Here is a 15,875-nt window from a genome sequence, read left to right on the forward strand (position 1 = left end):
AAAGAGATATGCAGGACTGCCAAGCAACTGGTATTGTTTAAAACAGTGGTCCTCAAACTAAGGCCTGCGGGCTGAATGTGGCCCCCTGAGGCTTTTTTTACCGCCCCCCTCCCCCCCCCACACACACACACAAAATGTATTACAGATGCGGTCAGCTACATCTTTAAATATTGGTGGTCTGCATATAGAATGAAGCCAGAAAGCAGTAATTCGCTGGTTTCCAATCAAATTCCACTCAGGTTGTCACCTGGGTATGTTTCACTGTCTGGTGCACAAAGACTTCTACAATATTTTATATATACTCCGGCCCCCCAGCAGTCTGAAGTATATTGACCCGGCCCTCGACCCAAAAGGTTTTGGGGACCCCTGGCTTAAAAGGAAACGGCCATATCCCTCTTAGTTTAGGTTCCCTTTAAAAGGAAATAAATATGGCAGCCTCCATATCCCTCTCACCTGGGTTTCCCTTTATTGTTCCTACAACCCAATTAGATAGGTGTATAATCACAGCAAGCACAGGTACACAATGCTTTTTTTCAGTTCTGTCCTTTTCCAAAGGTAAACCATATAATTTACACTAATGAAAATGATTGCTTTGAGAATGTGTCCTTGTTCGCTTTCACCTCTGAACAATACCGAGGCATCCGCGCGTCGCTTTGTTGGTATAAATAGCTCTGCAATCTCCGTAAACAGTTTATGCGTTTTGCACGATGCAGAACACGGTGTTCATCGCTCATTCCTCGCGCTGCCGCCAGTTTATGGCCCAGCCGTTACACAAAGAGAACGAGCAATTTCATCACGATATAAAATTATAAATACAGGCGGATCTGAATGTTACACATCACAACGGCCCATGTTTATTGCAGATTTACAGGAACGGATGTGTGCGCGCCAAGCTTTGTAACTTAATGGTAATAGTCTGCAGCCCGGGCTGCCAGCCTGCAGCAAAGACGTGGCGCCAGGGAGTGTGCCATGCGGCTTGTGCTAAATCTTACGTATACAGAATACTAGCCGTCCTTGCTAAAAATGATTAACGTGCATCTCTATTCTTGTGAAAAATGACATGGCGTGTTGTGTGTGATGCGCAAACTGCTCTGCAATGTGTTAGCAATATTAGCATCCAGCTATGACAATTAAGACACACTGAAGCCCACTTCCCTTCAGCCATGGTAACGGTCTAGTGTTGCCATGCAGCCATGGTAACGGGCTAGTGTTGCCCTGCAGCCATGGTAACTGATTTGGCAGCCTCCATATCCCTCTAACCTCTGGTTCCCTTTTGTCCCAAACAGGGATGCTCAAAACCCGAATTCGGGTGAAACCTGGATAGTTGCTATCCGGATTTCACCCAGTAAACCTGTGCGGGTTGGCTGGGGTCAAGCTTACCTGTCTGACGTCTTCTTCGGTCCGTCCCTCGGCGCCACCCACGATGCGTTCAACGCGGCGGTCACGTGAGTACAAACCCTTCCTCCTTCCGGGTTGAATAGTTTATAGTCACGTGATGTGCGTGGACCACATTGTGGGAGGCGCTGAGGGACGGACCGAAAAAGACGTCAGACAGGTAAGCTTGATCCCCCCGCACAGGTTTACTGGGTGAAATCCGGATAGCAACTATCCGGGTTTCACCCGAATTCGGATTTGAGCATCCCTGGTCCCAACACTATTATCTGGAATTCTGTATCAGCTGGGTTCTGGTGCATTGATCTGTCCCCTTGCAGAAAAAGGCTCTGGGCTTTTCTATATCAGATATTGAGAATGTAGAGGCCTTTTTCTGCAAGGTAGCTGGGCTACACGTTGAAATCCAGCAGATATGGGGCTCTGGTGAATCTTATTATACAGACAACATACTGAGGCATTCACGTTGACAATGACAGGCCAGGATGGCTGACAGAAGTATCAGATTCCTGGCCCGAAGCTTTTTGTTCCCAAAAGCGGATGCTTCTTAATATAGCTTTAAGGGCCCATTTACACTAGAAGCGCTTTTCTGAGCGTTTTGCGTTTGATTAGCGTTTTTTAAAATCGCGCCCATTCACTTTCATTAAAATCGTGGTAAAAATCGCAGAAAAATCACTGCGATTTAGCGATCGCGTACGCAAAAAAATCACGGCCATTTTTCAGCGATTTTTACCACGATTTTAATAAAAGTGAATGGGAGCGATTTTAAATAATGCTAATCAATTGCAGAACGCTCAGAAAAGCGCTTCTAGTGTGAATGGGCCCTAAAAGACAACTCGATGAGAAGAATATGGGGGCTGCCATATTTATTTTCATTTAAACAATACCAGTTTCCTGGCAGCCCTGCTGATCTCTTTGGCTGTAGTAGTGTCCAAATCATACTAAAAACAAGTAAAAACAAGATCTGACAATGTCAGAAACACCCGACACCTGGTCTGTGGGTAAAAGCATCCGAGGCAGAGAATCAGCAGGATAGCCAGTTAACTGATGTTGCTTAAAAGGGAATAAATATAGCAGCCACCATATCACTCTCACTTCAGTTGTTCTTTAAAACTCCTAAGCGTTGGCAGTGATGAGTTGACTTTTATATTATATACTTTCAATCAACAAGACTGTAATATGCAAACTGGAGGAGTCGGAGTCATTGGAATCCTAAACTGAGGAGTAGCAGTCGGAAGATTTTGGTACCGACTCCACAACCCTGCTGGCAGCTCTGATGATCTTCTGGCATAAGTAGTGTCTGAGTCAAAACCCTGGAACAAGCATATGGCTAATCCAATAAAACCTGAGTGAGCGGAGTCAGAGTACCTGATCTGCTGCATGCTTGTATAGGAGCTATGGCTAAAAGTATTAAGGTGTGTACACACATGCGACTATAGTCGTTTGAAACTATCGTTCCCCGATCATTTCAAACGACGATTGTTTAAAAAAAAATCAGCCAACGACCATTAAGTCTAACGACGGACGAGCTAGATCGTTAAATACGATCGATCTAGCTTGGCGGATTTTTTCCAACGACGATCGTGTGCAAAAGTAGTACATCGTTGGAAAACGGTCGGTCGTACTAGGCTTGACATGCGCATTTCGCTATTTCTCCATGGAACGTTTCATTTTTATGCGCAAGCGCAGTAGTTGCTTTACGTGATGTAACGTTCGTTCTAACGATCAGATCGTTACACACCTTTAAAAGCTAACTTTACTTAGGTCGTTCTTTCGTCAATTAAAAGTTCGTTCGTCGTTCACAACGAACGATCGTTGTCGCATGTGTGTACGTAGCTTTAGAGACACAATATCAGGACTGCCAGGCAATTGGTATGGTTTAAAAGGAAATAAATATGGCAGCCTCCATATCCCTCTTATCTCGGGTTCCCTTTAACCCTGTCCAACCAATGTCAGACATGGGTGATAGCAAAGATGGATTGGAAAGGGTTATAGTGGACCTGAACCCTTACCCAGAAAGAAATGCGGCCTGTTTGTACATAGAGAGTTTAGTCCATATAATCCCTCGTCATCTGTGACTAATTACAAGTGTAATTTGATCTCTCAGCTGTGTCAGCTGGCTGCTTTGGCATAGCAGCTAATTTGTAAATACACGATGCTAACCCGTATGTCAGCTTCCATGAAAGCAGGAAGTAGACACACTGCAGATTTATTGCAGGATGTATATCAGCTGTAATAAAAAAAATGTTTTTCTTTCAAGGTGATTATGCTGTTGCTTATCTTGTAGAGCAGAGAGGAAGTTCTGAGGTCAGGTCCCCTTTAATAGTGATTGTAAATAATACATCAGACGTGAGGTTTAGTGGATTAGTCTCCTAATGGCAGCTCTCACGCTACGCTCTGCGCAGGGTTATGTAAGCTGCAGACATCCTGCCAGTAAAATGGACCTTTTTCTAATAAAGATATTGGACACATTTGGGAGGTAGATTTCCGTAAGTAGCTGAAGTTTGGCATTAAAGCCTTGTTCCTCTCTTGTTACGCAGAATGGTACTTCATATATCACTGATGCTCAAACCTCTCCTGTAATATATTGTTAGCAGAATGATCTCCCCGGCTCAGCCCTCAGTCAGCTCATTTTATCTGAATTATGCTTCCTAGCACACAGTGGCAGCAGGCCATGCATTGCTGGACGCATTCGCTCCAAATTCTCATCTACACATCCTAATTTCTCTCTGCAGTGATTGCTTCTGGTTCACCACTCCCCCTCTGTAACCCCTTATGCTATCGTTTTCCTCACTCCTAACCCTTCCAGCCCCCCTTTCTGAGCACTTCCTAAACCCATAAAGGTGGCCATACACTGGTCGATTAGCTATCAGATTCGACCAACAGATAGATCCCTCTCTGATCGAATCTGATCAGAGAGGGATCGTATGGCTGCCTTTACTGCAAACAGATTGTGAATCGATTTCAGCCTGAAACCGATCACAATCTGTGGAGCTGCTGCCGCCCCCCCCCCCCCCCCCCCTTCCCTGCATACATTACCTGTTCAGTCCCCTGATCCCCGCTGTCTTCTCCGCTCCGGGCTCCAGACCGTTCCTGCAGCTACTGAACTTCCTGTCCAGGGGAAGTTTAAACAGTAGAGGGCGCTCTACTGTTTAAACTTCCTGTCGGGACAGGAAGTTCTGTGTAGCTGCAGCGGTCCGAAACCCAGCACAGAAAGAAGACAGCGGGGATCAGGGGACTGAACAAGTACAGGGAACAGGTAATGTACACCCGCTGTATTGCGTCGGTCGTCGGGCATTCGAACGCCGCTATCGGCGCACTCCCGACCCGCCAGCGATCGAGAAAAATCTTCCGCATGGATGGATCAACGGGAGCCGACGGGAACGATCGATTTCGGACGGAAATCTATCGTTCTGTCAGCAGTGTGCGCGGCGATTTCACAGCCGATTCGATCACTGTGATCGAAACGGCCGTATATCGGCGGGAAAATCGTTAGGTGTATGGGCCCCTTAACTCTAATTTACCGCTCCCCCATTGTAACCCCTTTCATTAACGTTAAAGCAGACCTGCACTCAGAACTTCCTCTCTGCTCTGAAAGATAAGCAACAGCATAACCTTGAAAGAAAAACATTTCTGTTACAGCTGATACAAATCCTGCAATATATCTGTAGTGTGTCTACTTCCTGATTTCATAGAAGCAGACATAGGGTTAACATCCTACGTTTACAAATTAGCTGCTCTGCCAAGGCAGCCAGCTGACACAGCTGAGAGATCACATTACAGTTGAAATTAGACACAGATGAGGGGGAATTAAGCTAAACTCTCTAAATACATACAGGGTCGATTTCTCTACGTTTTGCTTCTGTCTTGGGCAAGAGCCTATTAATGATACAATCTTGATTGTACAATCCTACCACTTCTATGTAATATGAGGGACTACCTAAAGAATCAAATCAAAGTATATTCACTCAGTTTTCCCTTCTACTACATAGATCTGGGAAAATTGAACAATCAAGATTGTATCATTAGTGGGCACCTTAAAGTGTACCAGAGATGGTACACTGGACTTAATTTATAATTTCCCGGTGCTTCTGCCAACCCCAACGAGCAGCCTGGCTTCCCTCTCCACCCTCTGCGGACCCATCATTCTGGCACTATGACTATGACTGGTGACGCTACGCTATGACTGCTGGTAATCCGGTCAGTCTGCGCCAGTTGAGGTATTCATGATGCAGTAAGAAAATGATGCTTTCTTACTGTGGCGTGACCAAACTTGCTGCAGGCGTGTGACTCGGACACTAACAAGGGTAGCAGGAAATGTGGGTGTCCGCAGCTAATGGACGATTTGGGCGCTGCATAAGCACTAATGCAAATGGCGCCCAAAGCAGAAATTTGGGCACCCAATAAATATCGTTTTCAACATTAGAACATTAAAGTTTTTGAAATATGTTATTGTTTTGAAACTTGTGATGTTACAGTTATTGTAATATTATTTTGTTTGTATGTACACATTTTAGGTTATAAAATATTTTATCATTTGTACTGTATGTACAAAATGTATGTTTGTAAGGGTGCTTGTGCAGGGGGGTGGGGTGGGACGGTTAGGTATCAGGAAGGGTGTTTTTGCGGGGGAGGGTTGGTGGTAGTTAGGGTTAAACACCGCCAGGAGAGTCTTGGGGTTAGGCACCACAGGGGGGGCTTAGGCACCACCAGGGTGGCTCTTAGGGTTAGGCACCACCAGGGTGGCTCTTAGGGTTAGGCACCACCAGGGTGGGTCTTAGGGTTAGGCACCACCAGGAGGGATCTTAGAATTAGGCACCACCAGGAGGGATCTTAAGAGTTAGGCACCACCAAGGTGGGTCTTAGGGTTAGGCACCACCAGGAGGGATCTTAGAGTTAGGCACCACCAGGGTGGGTCTTAGGGTTAGGCACCACCAGGGTGGGTCTTAGGGTTAGGCACCACCAGGGTGGGTCTTAGGGTTAGGCACCACCAGGGTGGGTCTTAGGGTTAGGCACCACCAGGGTGGGTCTTAGGGTTAGGCACCACCAGGGTGGGTCTTAGGGTTAGGCACCACCAGGGTGGGTCTTAGAGTTAGGCACCACCAGGGGGGGTCTTAGGGTTAGCCATTAGTAGTGGAAGGTTCTGTGTGAGAGTAGGGTTAGGTTAAGCTGTAGTAAAATATTGGTAAGATTTTCAACTGTTTTATTAACGTTATTAAACATTTTCATTCTGCAATATTATTACGATAATATGCACCATCTACACTTTACAAATGAGGAATACCAGTGGATATTTTTTTAAATAACGAAATCCTGCACTCTTTTTCCCTGGCGCTCCTTTTTCATGCCCGCACTACCAAGGGTTAACGGGCAGCATGATCGCCAAGCAAGGGGCATTTTCAAGAGGAGATAAACAAGGCCGCTCCTCTAGTTCTCTCCTTATAGGTTTCCTTTAATCCACTGTATTGAAAAAAAAAATTGACTGATCCCATCACACAAATTGTTGAAGAGCAGCAGGAGATTCGCTTGGATCAAGGAGTATTGTCTTTAATTAAAGGAAAGCACTTTGCCAAACTCACGTCAATACCGCGTCCTTTTCCCCGCAGCATCAAAGCGCCGAGGCTTTACTGCAAAACACTGTTCAATCCGGAACAGAAATAAAATAAAATACTTTTTGCTCTCTCGCTTTCCTCCCGCGCTGATATTTCTGAATAATTTAAAGGCTGTCAAACCTACCAGATGGTGGAAAGCGAGACAAGTTTGTGGTTGCGATCGGGAACGCTAGTTACGGCTAAAGCATATTTAATCAAGTCGCGAAGGGCCGTGATGTAAGCTTCAATGTGCGAAAAGCTGTTAACTAGCTGTCCGTCGGCAGCAGGGGCGAGGAGGAGCAGGTGTTGCCGTAAGTAACCACGATGCGATCGGAATCGCCGAGTATACAGGAGCGAGCGGCGGAGCGCGCCAAGCGATCCAGCCGCAATTCCCAAAACGCAACATCTGCGCAGGGCTGAAAGATGACAGCTGCTCGTAAAGTCAATAGCGAAGACCGAGTGCATTCATTCCTCTCCTAACCGCTACATTTTAATTTTCCATTATGGCCCCACGGAGGGCGATGGAGATTGTCATTAGGAATGTATAAGTCTTATAGGAAAATCATACTGTGGTTAATGTCAGCCCCGTGAGTCTGATCAGTCAGTGTCGTCATTGCTATTCACCCAACTTAAAGGAGAAACACAAGGAGAAAATAAAATAGAGAAACAATTGTACCTATCCTCCTCCTCATAAAGACTTTTTTTTATAGATATCCCACAGTTTAATTTTATTTTGAAACCTACTTTTTGCATTTTTACTGTTTCACTCTTCACTCAATGACATCTTCTTCATTGAAGTATGCCAGAGCTAAAATCTTTGTACTACTGACCCTTTTTATCGCTTTCCTGCTCTCAGAAGCCATTTTCTGCCAGGAAAATGTTTATGGCTATAATTTCTCATCAGTGAGAGTTACCCTATAGTCCAACCCAGTCCCGACTTGGACAGGAACGGTCACTTGCATACCCGATGTTTAACTCTTTCAGGCAGAGAAAGAAAAAAGGAACACAGCATAGTTATCGGTATGCTTGGTACTATAGACACATGTCTGTATAGACATAGGGGCAGCACGGTGGCGTAGTGGTTAGCACTCTTGCCTCGCAACGCTGGGTCCCTGGGTGGGTTTCCTCCGGGCACTTTGGTTTCCTCCCACATCCCAAAAAATATACAGATAAGTTAATTGGCTTTCCCCTAAATTGGCCCTAGACTACAATACATACACTACATGCTACATACATAGACATATGACTATGGTAGGGATTAGATTGTGAGCCCCTCTGAGGGACAGTTAGTAACACGACAATATACTCTGTACAGCGCTGCGGAAGACGTCAGCGCTATATAAATACTTAAATAAATAAAAAATAAATATCTATCACATCATGTCACCTTGCATATCCCTTAAGCTCTATACACATGTATGAAGACGGTCACCTAGCAGGGATCCCTTAGGTGACAGTTGTATGGGTACAGACAATGCCAGTCACTCTCCGCCCTGCTAAAGGCAGTTATGCATTATACCAGCGGGGTTCACCTATGTTGTAAGGGTCGTCGCTTGATGACCTCATCAAGCGAGGACCCTGACAAAATAGAAGAACGCCACAGGTATAATAGGATCTCTGGGATTAAGCGCTGTCTCATGTCATCCTTAGTGACATGACACAGTCAGTGGCCTAGCAATAGGGGTTGCAGAGGTCTCAACCGCACCGGGGGCTCTTGGGGCCCTCCCTCGACCACAGTATTAACTCTTTATTGGCCCTGTGCAAGGATTAGAGTTCAAAATATCTTTTGATTGGGGGTGTGGCCTGTGTTGAGGGGCGGAGTTTAGGGCATTCGAATACCTGTGCCCAGAGGCTCCTGAGTTGTAAATCTGTGCATCAGACGGTTACTGGCTGCGCTTAATGTGACTCCGATGCTTACTCCTTTCCCTCCAGGAGGAGGCAGCATTGGAGTCACGTGAGTGAGCTCCCCATGACTCTGCCTACTATCTCTAGTGCTCCTTATATTTCAGGATCTCAAATTCTAACACCAAGTGCGGGGACAGACTCACAGGTGGCCGCAATGACAGAGAGGGCAAAGAGCTCTGGAATTCACAACGCAAATAAAAGCGGGTAAAAGCTGCTTACCTTGCGGGTCCCTGTGCATCAGACAGATTTCAATAAAGGGACATTTGGTACAATCACAAGTAATGATACACTCCGGATACGCTCTACTTTTAGGAAGCCAGTTGCGTGTGGTCCATTGTTAGTCATGGAGAGAATCCAAAGACATAACAACAAAAGTTTAGGTGATACCTTTAACCCATTAGCAACTTAGGGCTGGTGCACACCTAGGGTGCATCTGAGCGCATCTTAAAATGCTTGCGCTTGGCTAATGTTTCTCTATGGGATGGATCACACCAGAGCGATGTGATTCTTAACAAAATGCAATCGAGTACTGCAGCATTTCTGAGGCGATTCAGCCCAATGTTAAAGAGACTCTGTAACAAAATTTTGTGGCGTATTTCTTCTATCCTATAAGTTCCTATTACTGTTCTAATGTGGTCTGTCTTACTGCAGCCTTTCCTACTTGCACTGTCTCTGTAATAAATCTTATCTCCTTTCCTCTGTCGTGTCTGTCGGGCTCAGGCTGGAATGTGTGGAATGTGCAGCACTGCTTGTCATTAGCAGAAACTTTACACACCCCCTCCAAGCTCTGCATGAGTCACACCAGATAGCTGTTCACAGCCTATGATACTCTGGTTAGAAGCCATGTCATTTGTTTGTAAACACTGCCTAAAACTGTTCATTACAAACCAGGATTGCAGCAGGGAGTGGCAGAAACAGCACAGAGGGGCCCAGGAGAAAATAAGGAATAGAATAGTATGCTTTTTATTGTAAGAATATTAGAGTACAGATTATCTTTAAGTACAGGAAAGTGGAAAATAACTCTGAAAAGTGCTAGAACAGCGTGATTTTCCAAGCGTTTTTGTACTAAAACCAGTACAATACCAAAACTGCTACACAAAAACGCTCCAAAAATTGCTAGGTACAAATAGAAAATCGCTAGGCACATGACTAGAATCTCTTAGAAAATCACTTCTAAAAGTTCTGAGCGTTTGCAATTACGCTAACGCTTCTAGATGTGCACCAGCCCTTCAACCGTTATCTCGTGTGAGATAAGTGCACTGCTCTTGACTTCAGAACTCGTTGTGCTGTAAATTATTTGCATGCTTTGATCTCTCTCTACTAGCAGAAAATATAGAAACTGAAAGCAGAAGTCCTCTCTTAGGCCTGGTGCACACCAGAGGAGTTTTTCTGAGCGTTTTGAGTTTTTAAATCTGCTGCTAATGTTATCCTATGTGTCTGTGCACACTGGAGCAATGAGGTTTTGTACAAAACCCCATAGCATTACATTGGGAAGAGCTTTTAGAGGTTTCAAAAGCTCTTCCCAATGTAATGCTATGGGGTTTTTTACAAAACCTCATTGCTCCAGTGTGCACAGACACATAGGATAACATTAGCAGCAGATTTAAAAACTCAAAACGCTCAGAAAAACTCCTCTGGTGTGCACCAGGCCTCACTGTCTCACACAGCCCCCTAGTGACAAGTGGCCATAAATACACATTACAGCAGTACAGTACTAATTAGAAGCAGTGAAATGTAACAAATCTCCCAAATTAGTGGATGTCCAGTTATATATGTCCTCAGGGCTGGATTTACCATAAGGCACTGTAGGCACATGCCTACAGGCGCCTGATGGTGGAAAGGCGTCTCACTCCTCTCCACGAGTCCCTCCCTCCCTCCTTCCCTAGCTACCTAATACTTGGGGGCATCGCTAGTTATTTAAAGGGGAACTGAAGTAAGAGGTATACGGAGGCTGCCATATTTATTTCCTTTTAATCAATACCAGTTGCCTGGCTGCCCTGCTGGTCTATTTCTCTGCAGTAGTATCTGAATAACACCAGAAACAAGCATGCAGCTAGTCTTGTCAGATCTAACTTTAAAGTCTGAAACACCTGATCTGCTGCATGCTTGTTTAGTGGCTATGGCTAATAGTATTAGAGGCAGAGGATCAGCAAGGCTGCCAGGCAACTGGTATTGCTTAAATGGAAATAAACATGGCAGCCTCCATATACCTCTCGCTTCAGTTCCCCTTTAATATTAAGGGTACTTCTGGCTACCAAATACTAAGGGGGAAAGGAGAAGTGACAGCTGGACCAGCCAGCATAATTGCTGGTGCCTGGTGGCCCATAAAAGCTTGTTGGGGGTTTCGAGGATCATGGAGGGTGAAATCTAAGGTTCCTGGACATCTGTGCCTATAGGCTCCTGTGAGGTAAATCCGGGCCTGTATGTCCTATACATAGGAAGGTGATCATTCATATCCATCATGTGTTTGTGACCAACACGGTCATTCACAACAACTATCTATTATGGGACGGTGGTTGTTTTTTTAACCATTGTATGTTAAAGAGGCACTGTAATGACATATAGTAGAATGCATTCAGAATACTTACTTTTACAGACATTTTCCTGGTTTCAGCATCAGAAACACTTCCTATATCTATATATTGATGTACAGTATATTGGTATGAACCCCCCTCCCCCTTCTCCTCTTAGAGCATGCTGGGAGATCAGGTATATTTTTTACTGCCTTCAGAACTCTCAGTAAACAAACATTCTGTAGAGCTCCACCTGGCAGGACTAAAGCGGTCATCAACCGTGATAAATTTTAGAATATAAATCAGAGTGAGGAAAGATTTTACAATGGGAAAACAGTGACGAAACAACTTATAAATGAATATTTACAAAAAAATAAAAATAAGCAATGTTATTCATTATGTTACCACAGCTGTTCACCACAGCTCCTGTGTGCTATTGTACAAGAGTATAGCAATAATTTTTTTTTTTTAATTATTGTTCATTGGCCCACGATGTCTATTTAGAATTTTAGATTTTTTATTTTAAAGGGGCACTACAGCGAAAAACTTTAAAATTTAAAATATATGCAAACATATACAAATAAGTACATTTTTTCCAGAGTAAAATGAGCCATAAATTACATTTCTCCTTGTTGCTGTCACTTACAGTAGGTAGTAGAAATCTGACAGAAGCGACAGGTTTTGGACTAGTCCGTCTCTTTATAGGGGATTCTCAGGGACATATTTATTTTCAAAAGCACTTAGTGAATGGCAGTTACTCTGTCCAACTGCCAAAAAACTGTGTAGCGAGCAGGGAAGCTGGCCAGCATCTTTGTATGAATCCTTTTTCGGGAATATCTTTATAAAGAATAAAAGCCTTGCTGAGAATCCCCTATGAAGAGATGGACTAGTCCAAAACCTGTCACTTATGTCCGATTTCTACTACCTACTGTAAGTGACAGCAACATAGGAGAAAAGTAATTTATGGCTCATTTTACTCTCAAAAAAATGTACTTCTTATCTGTCTATGCTTGCACATATTTTAAATTTTACATTTTTTTGCTGTAGTGCCCCTTTATTACCTTCCACCCCCCCTCCCCCTCCCTCTTCCAAAGAAAAACATCCCAAGACCATTTTCACTGTTCCTGTCTCTGAACTAGATCTAAGCATAATTTACACGAGAAGAGAACGCGAGCCGTGGCAACAATAGTCTTATCAGACAATTAAGGAGCTAGCAGCATCCGCAGACACGAGAGATCAGCTTTCCGATGATTGTGCCCCTCCTGGGCATTATCTGATCTGTAACATGTTTTAGCCGGAGTCCTATCAGCCAAGTGCTGTGCTGACACAAGTACAATGCAGAAAGCCAGGGTGTAATGTGCAGATTATGGAGAAATTACAAGACTCCATCCCTGAACAACACAGCAATGTATTCTACAAAGGCTGCACAGCAGCGGGATCCGCACACAAGCGCTATAGATAGGGCTGGATGTATACTGAACAGACAGGAGCTCAATACGCTCCGCAAGAGATAATATTTCAAGAATGCAAATCCCAGCAGCAATCAGGGTAGTGTAAGCACAGTGTAGTGTGGATGTGCTGGATGTGGAAACCAGGCCTATACACACACACAAGCAAGGGATGCTATGCTCATCCTTTAAAGTAAACCATAGACATAGATTAAAGGTGGCCACACACCATACAATTTTTTAAATATCTGTTCAATTTAAGAATTGCAATCAATTTCTCTGACTGATTGTAATATTTCAAAATTATGACCAATGCACCACACACCTATGTTCAATTTTCCCCCGATTATGATAAAAATGATTGGAAACTCTGACAAAATTGCTAAGGTGTGTATATTAATACATTTGAATTCTAACACACCATACAATCTTTAGAAAGATTGAAGAAAGATATTTGGCATTCTGGATCGATAAAAATCGAAGAAACCGGAAAATCCGGTCGGATTTTTTAGTCGCATGAAAAAAAAAAAAAGCTTTCGATTTTTTCGGGAGATCCGATCATTTTTAGCGAATTACTATAAAATCTGATCTTTTTATTGTATCGTGTGTGGCCACCTTAAGAGAGATTTGATACATGCCCAGGGCTTCCTCCATCCCTATAAGCACAGTCCCTCGCCGTCCTACCGCGGTCTGACATTCGGCCGCGATCAGCCCCGGTAACTGGTTCAGTCGCGTCATTCCGGGTCTTCTGCGCATGGGCTGGAGGTCAGCGCATGCGCAGAAGACCCCGACTGATGTGACTGATACAGTTGAATGGAAGCACTTCCGGTTAATTTTTCATGCCACCCAGCTGGAAATAAAATTCTGGGCAGAACACTTGTATGTAAGTGGATCACTCCCCTCAGCAACTCCATTTACATTTTCCCATATAAACCACAGAATAGAACGATAGCTAAAAATGTAGATTTTCTATGTGCTTTTACAGGACCACGATCACGAAAAAAGTAGGCAGTTAAAATCTGATAGAAGCGACAGGTTTTGGGCCAGTCCATCTCCTCATGGGGGATTCTCAGGGTTTTCAACAACATTTCCTGAACAGCAGTTTAACTGCCAAAATAGGAAGATACCAGCCAGCCTTACTACTCACTTGCTTACGATTGTGTCTGTTAGACTTCACAACTGCGGTTCAGGAATTGCTTTTGATGAAAAGAAAACACTGAGCGTCCCCCATGAGATGGACTGGCCCAAAACCTGGCAGATTTTAACTGCTTACTTTTTTCGCTGGATTGGTCCTTTAGGGCCCATTCACACTAGAAGAGCTTTTCTGAGCGTTTTGCAAATGACTAGCATTTTTTAAAATCGCACCCATTCACTTTCAATAAAATCGCGGTAAAAATCAACACAATTTTCACGTGCACGATCGCAAAATCGGTAAGTTTTTAATGAAAGTGAATGGGAGCCATTTTAAAAAATGCAAATCGATCGCAAAACGCTCAGAAAAGCGCTTCTAGTGTGAATAGGCCTTTAAATATGAACACAGAAACGCCTCCAGCTGTATGTAAGAGTTGTACTACTCAGGAGACATTCATCTCTGCCTCACATAAGAACGCAGATCTCAGATGCTACCCAGACATTATGGTGCGACCTGATCTATCATTCTACAGGAGACCAGTCCAAGCACAAACCCGCACTCAGCGTGGCATACAAGAGGAATGCCAGCTAACGCTCAGCTCTCTGTTACAAATGGAAAGCAAAGAGGACGATGGCAGCCTACCCGCACGCCAAGCTCCACGTTCTCCCCTCCATAGACCTCCATGCCTTCATCCAGCAAACCAAGCTCTTCAAAGTAAAGTCTGTCCACTATGAAGCAGCCAATCAGAGCTGGGCTCCTAAACAAAACAAAAATTTGAGAAAGTGTCTAGGTTAATACATAGAAGTCCCATAAATGTGATTTACAGCCTGAAGTGAGAGGGATATGGAGGCTTCCATACTTCTTTCCTTTTAAGCAATACCAGTTGCCTAGTTGTCCTGCTGATCCTCTGCCTCTAATACTTTTAGCCATAGACCCTGAACAAGCATGCAACAGATCAGATGTCTCTAACAGCATTGTCAGATCTGACAAGATGAGCTGCATGCTTGTTTCTGGTGTGATTCAGACACTACTGCAGCCAAATAGACCAGCAGGGCTGCCAGGCAACTGGTATTGTTTAACAGGAAATAAATATGGCAGCCTCCATAGCCCTCTCACTTCATGTTCCAGTTTAAGGAATGCTGCATTTTTCTGTACCTTTAGTCTAGGCTACATCTTATCTGCAGGGCACAATAACCACATGGACAACCTGTTATGTTCATTCCACAGGAATAGGTTGTATACCTGATAGGCGCGGTGGTGTTTTTCAGCTTCCACCAGGACTTTGGCGGGTTCAGGTAGCGGCACCACAACTCCCAGTCGAATCCCTGAGCGGAGAGCGGGTACTCTTCAATCTCAAAAGTATCGTACTTGATGTTGTCAAACGATGGGGAGATGATTATCTTCCGGTCATCTTTTATCCGGCTCAGCACCGGCTCCGCCCTGGTGAGGGAGACATAACTGTGACTCTGTACCTCAGACCTGCGTGGCCAACTTATCAAGACAAGTGCAAACAAAGCAGCTGCCCAGTGCAGCCAATCAGAATACTTGTCTTTAAAGAGAAACTCCGACCAAAAATTGAACTTTATCCCAATAGCTGATACCCCCTTTTACATGAGAAATCTATTCCTTTTCACAAACAGACCATCAGGGGGCGCTGTATGACTGATAGTGTGGTGAAACCCCACCCACAAGAAACTCTGAGGACCGTTGTACTCCTGGCAGTTTCTAACTGCCAAAAAAGCATGAAGCAGCTACATCACCTGCCAACAGTAAAAATGTCACCATGTAATAAATGTCAGAATGTAAATCAGGGATTTAAAAGATTTTACAATGGGCAAACACTGACTAAGGCTGGGTCCACACTAGACCCGGTTGCAGGACGGACACTGCAGTCCGG

General features: G+C 44.3%; 1 protein-coding gene across 2 annotated transcripts in view; it reads right to left on the bottom strand.

Annotated features, from left to right (window-relative positions):
• GALNT18 (polypeptide N-acetylgalactosaminyltransferase 18) overlaps positions 1-15,875 on the bottom strand; it is a 485,929-nt gene that overhangs the window by 73,239 nt on the left and 396,815 nt on the right. For both annotated transcript variants that reach the window (XM_068260107.1, XM_068260108.1), the window contains exons 5-6: positions 15,221-15,418; positions 14,621-14,735 (exon numbers count right to left, since the gene is read on the bottom strand). In XM_068260107.1, the coding sequence (XP_068116208.1) occupies positions 14,621-14,735; positions 15,221-15,418 (313 nt within the window). The remainder of the gene's footprint in view (positions 1-14,620; positions 14,736-15,220; positions 15,419-15,875) is intronic.

Source organism: Hyperolius riggenbachi, chromosome 11, assembly GCF_040937935.1.
Source record: "Hyperolius riggenbachi isolate aHypRig1 chromosome 11, aHypRig1.pri, whole genome shotgun sequence".
NCBI lineage: Eukaryota > Metazoa > Chordata > Amphibia > Anura > Hyperoliidae > Hyperolius > Hyperolius riggenbachi.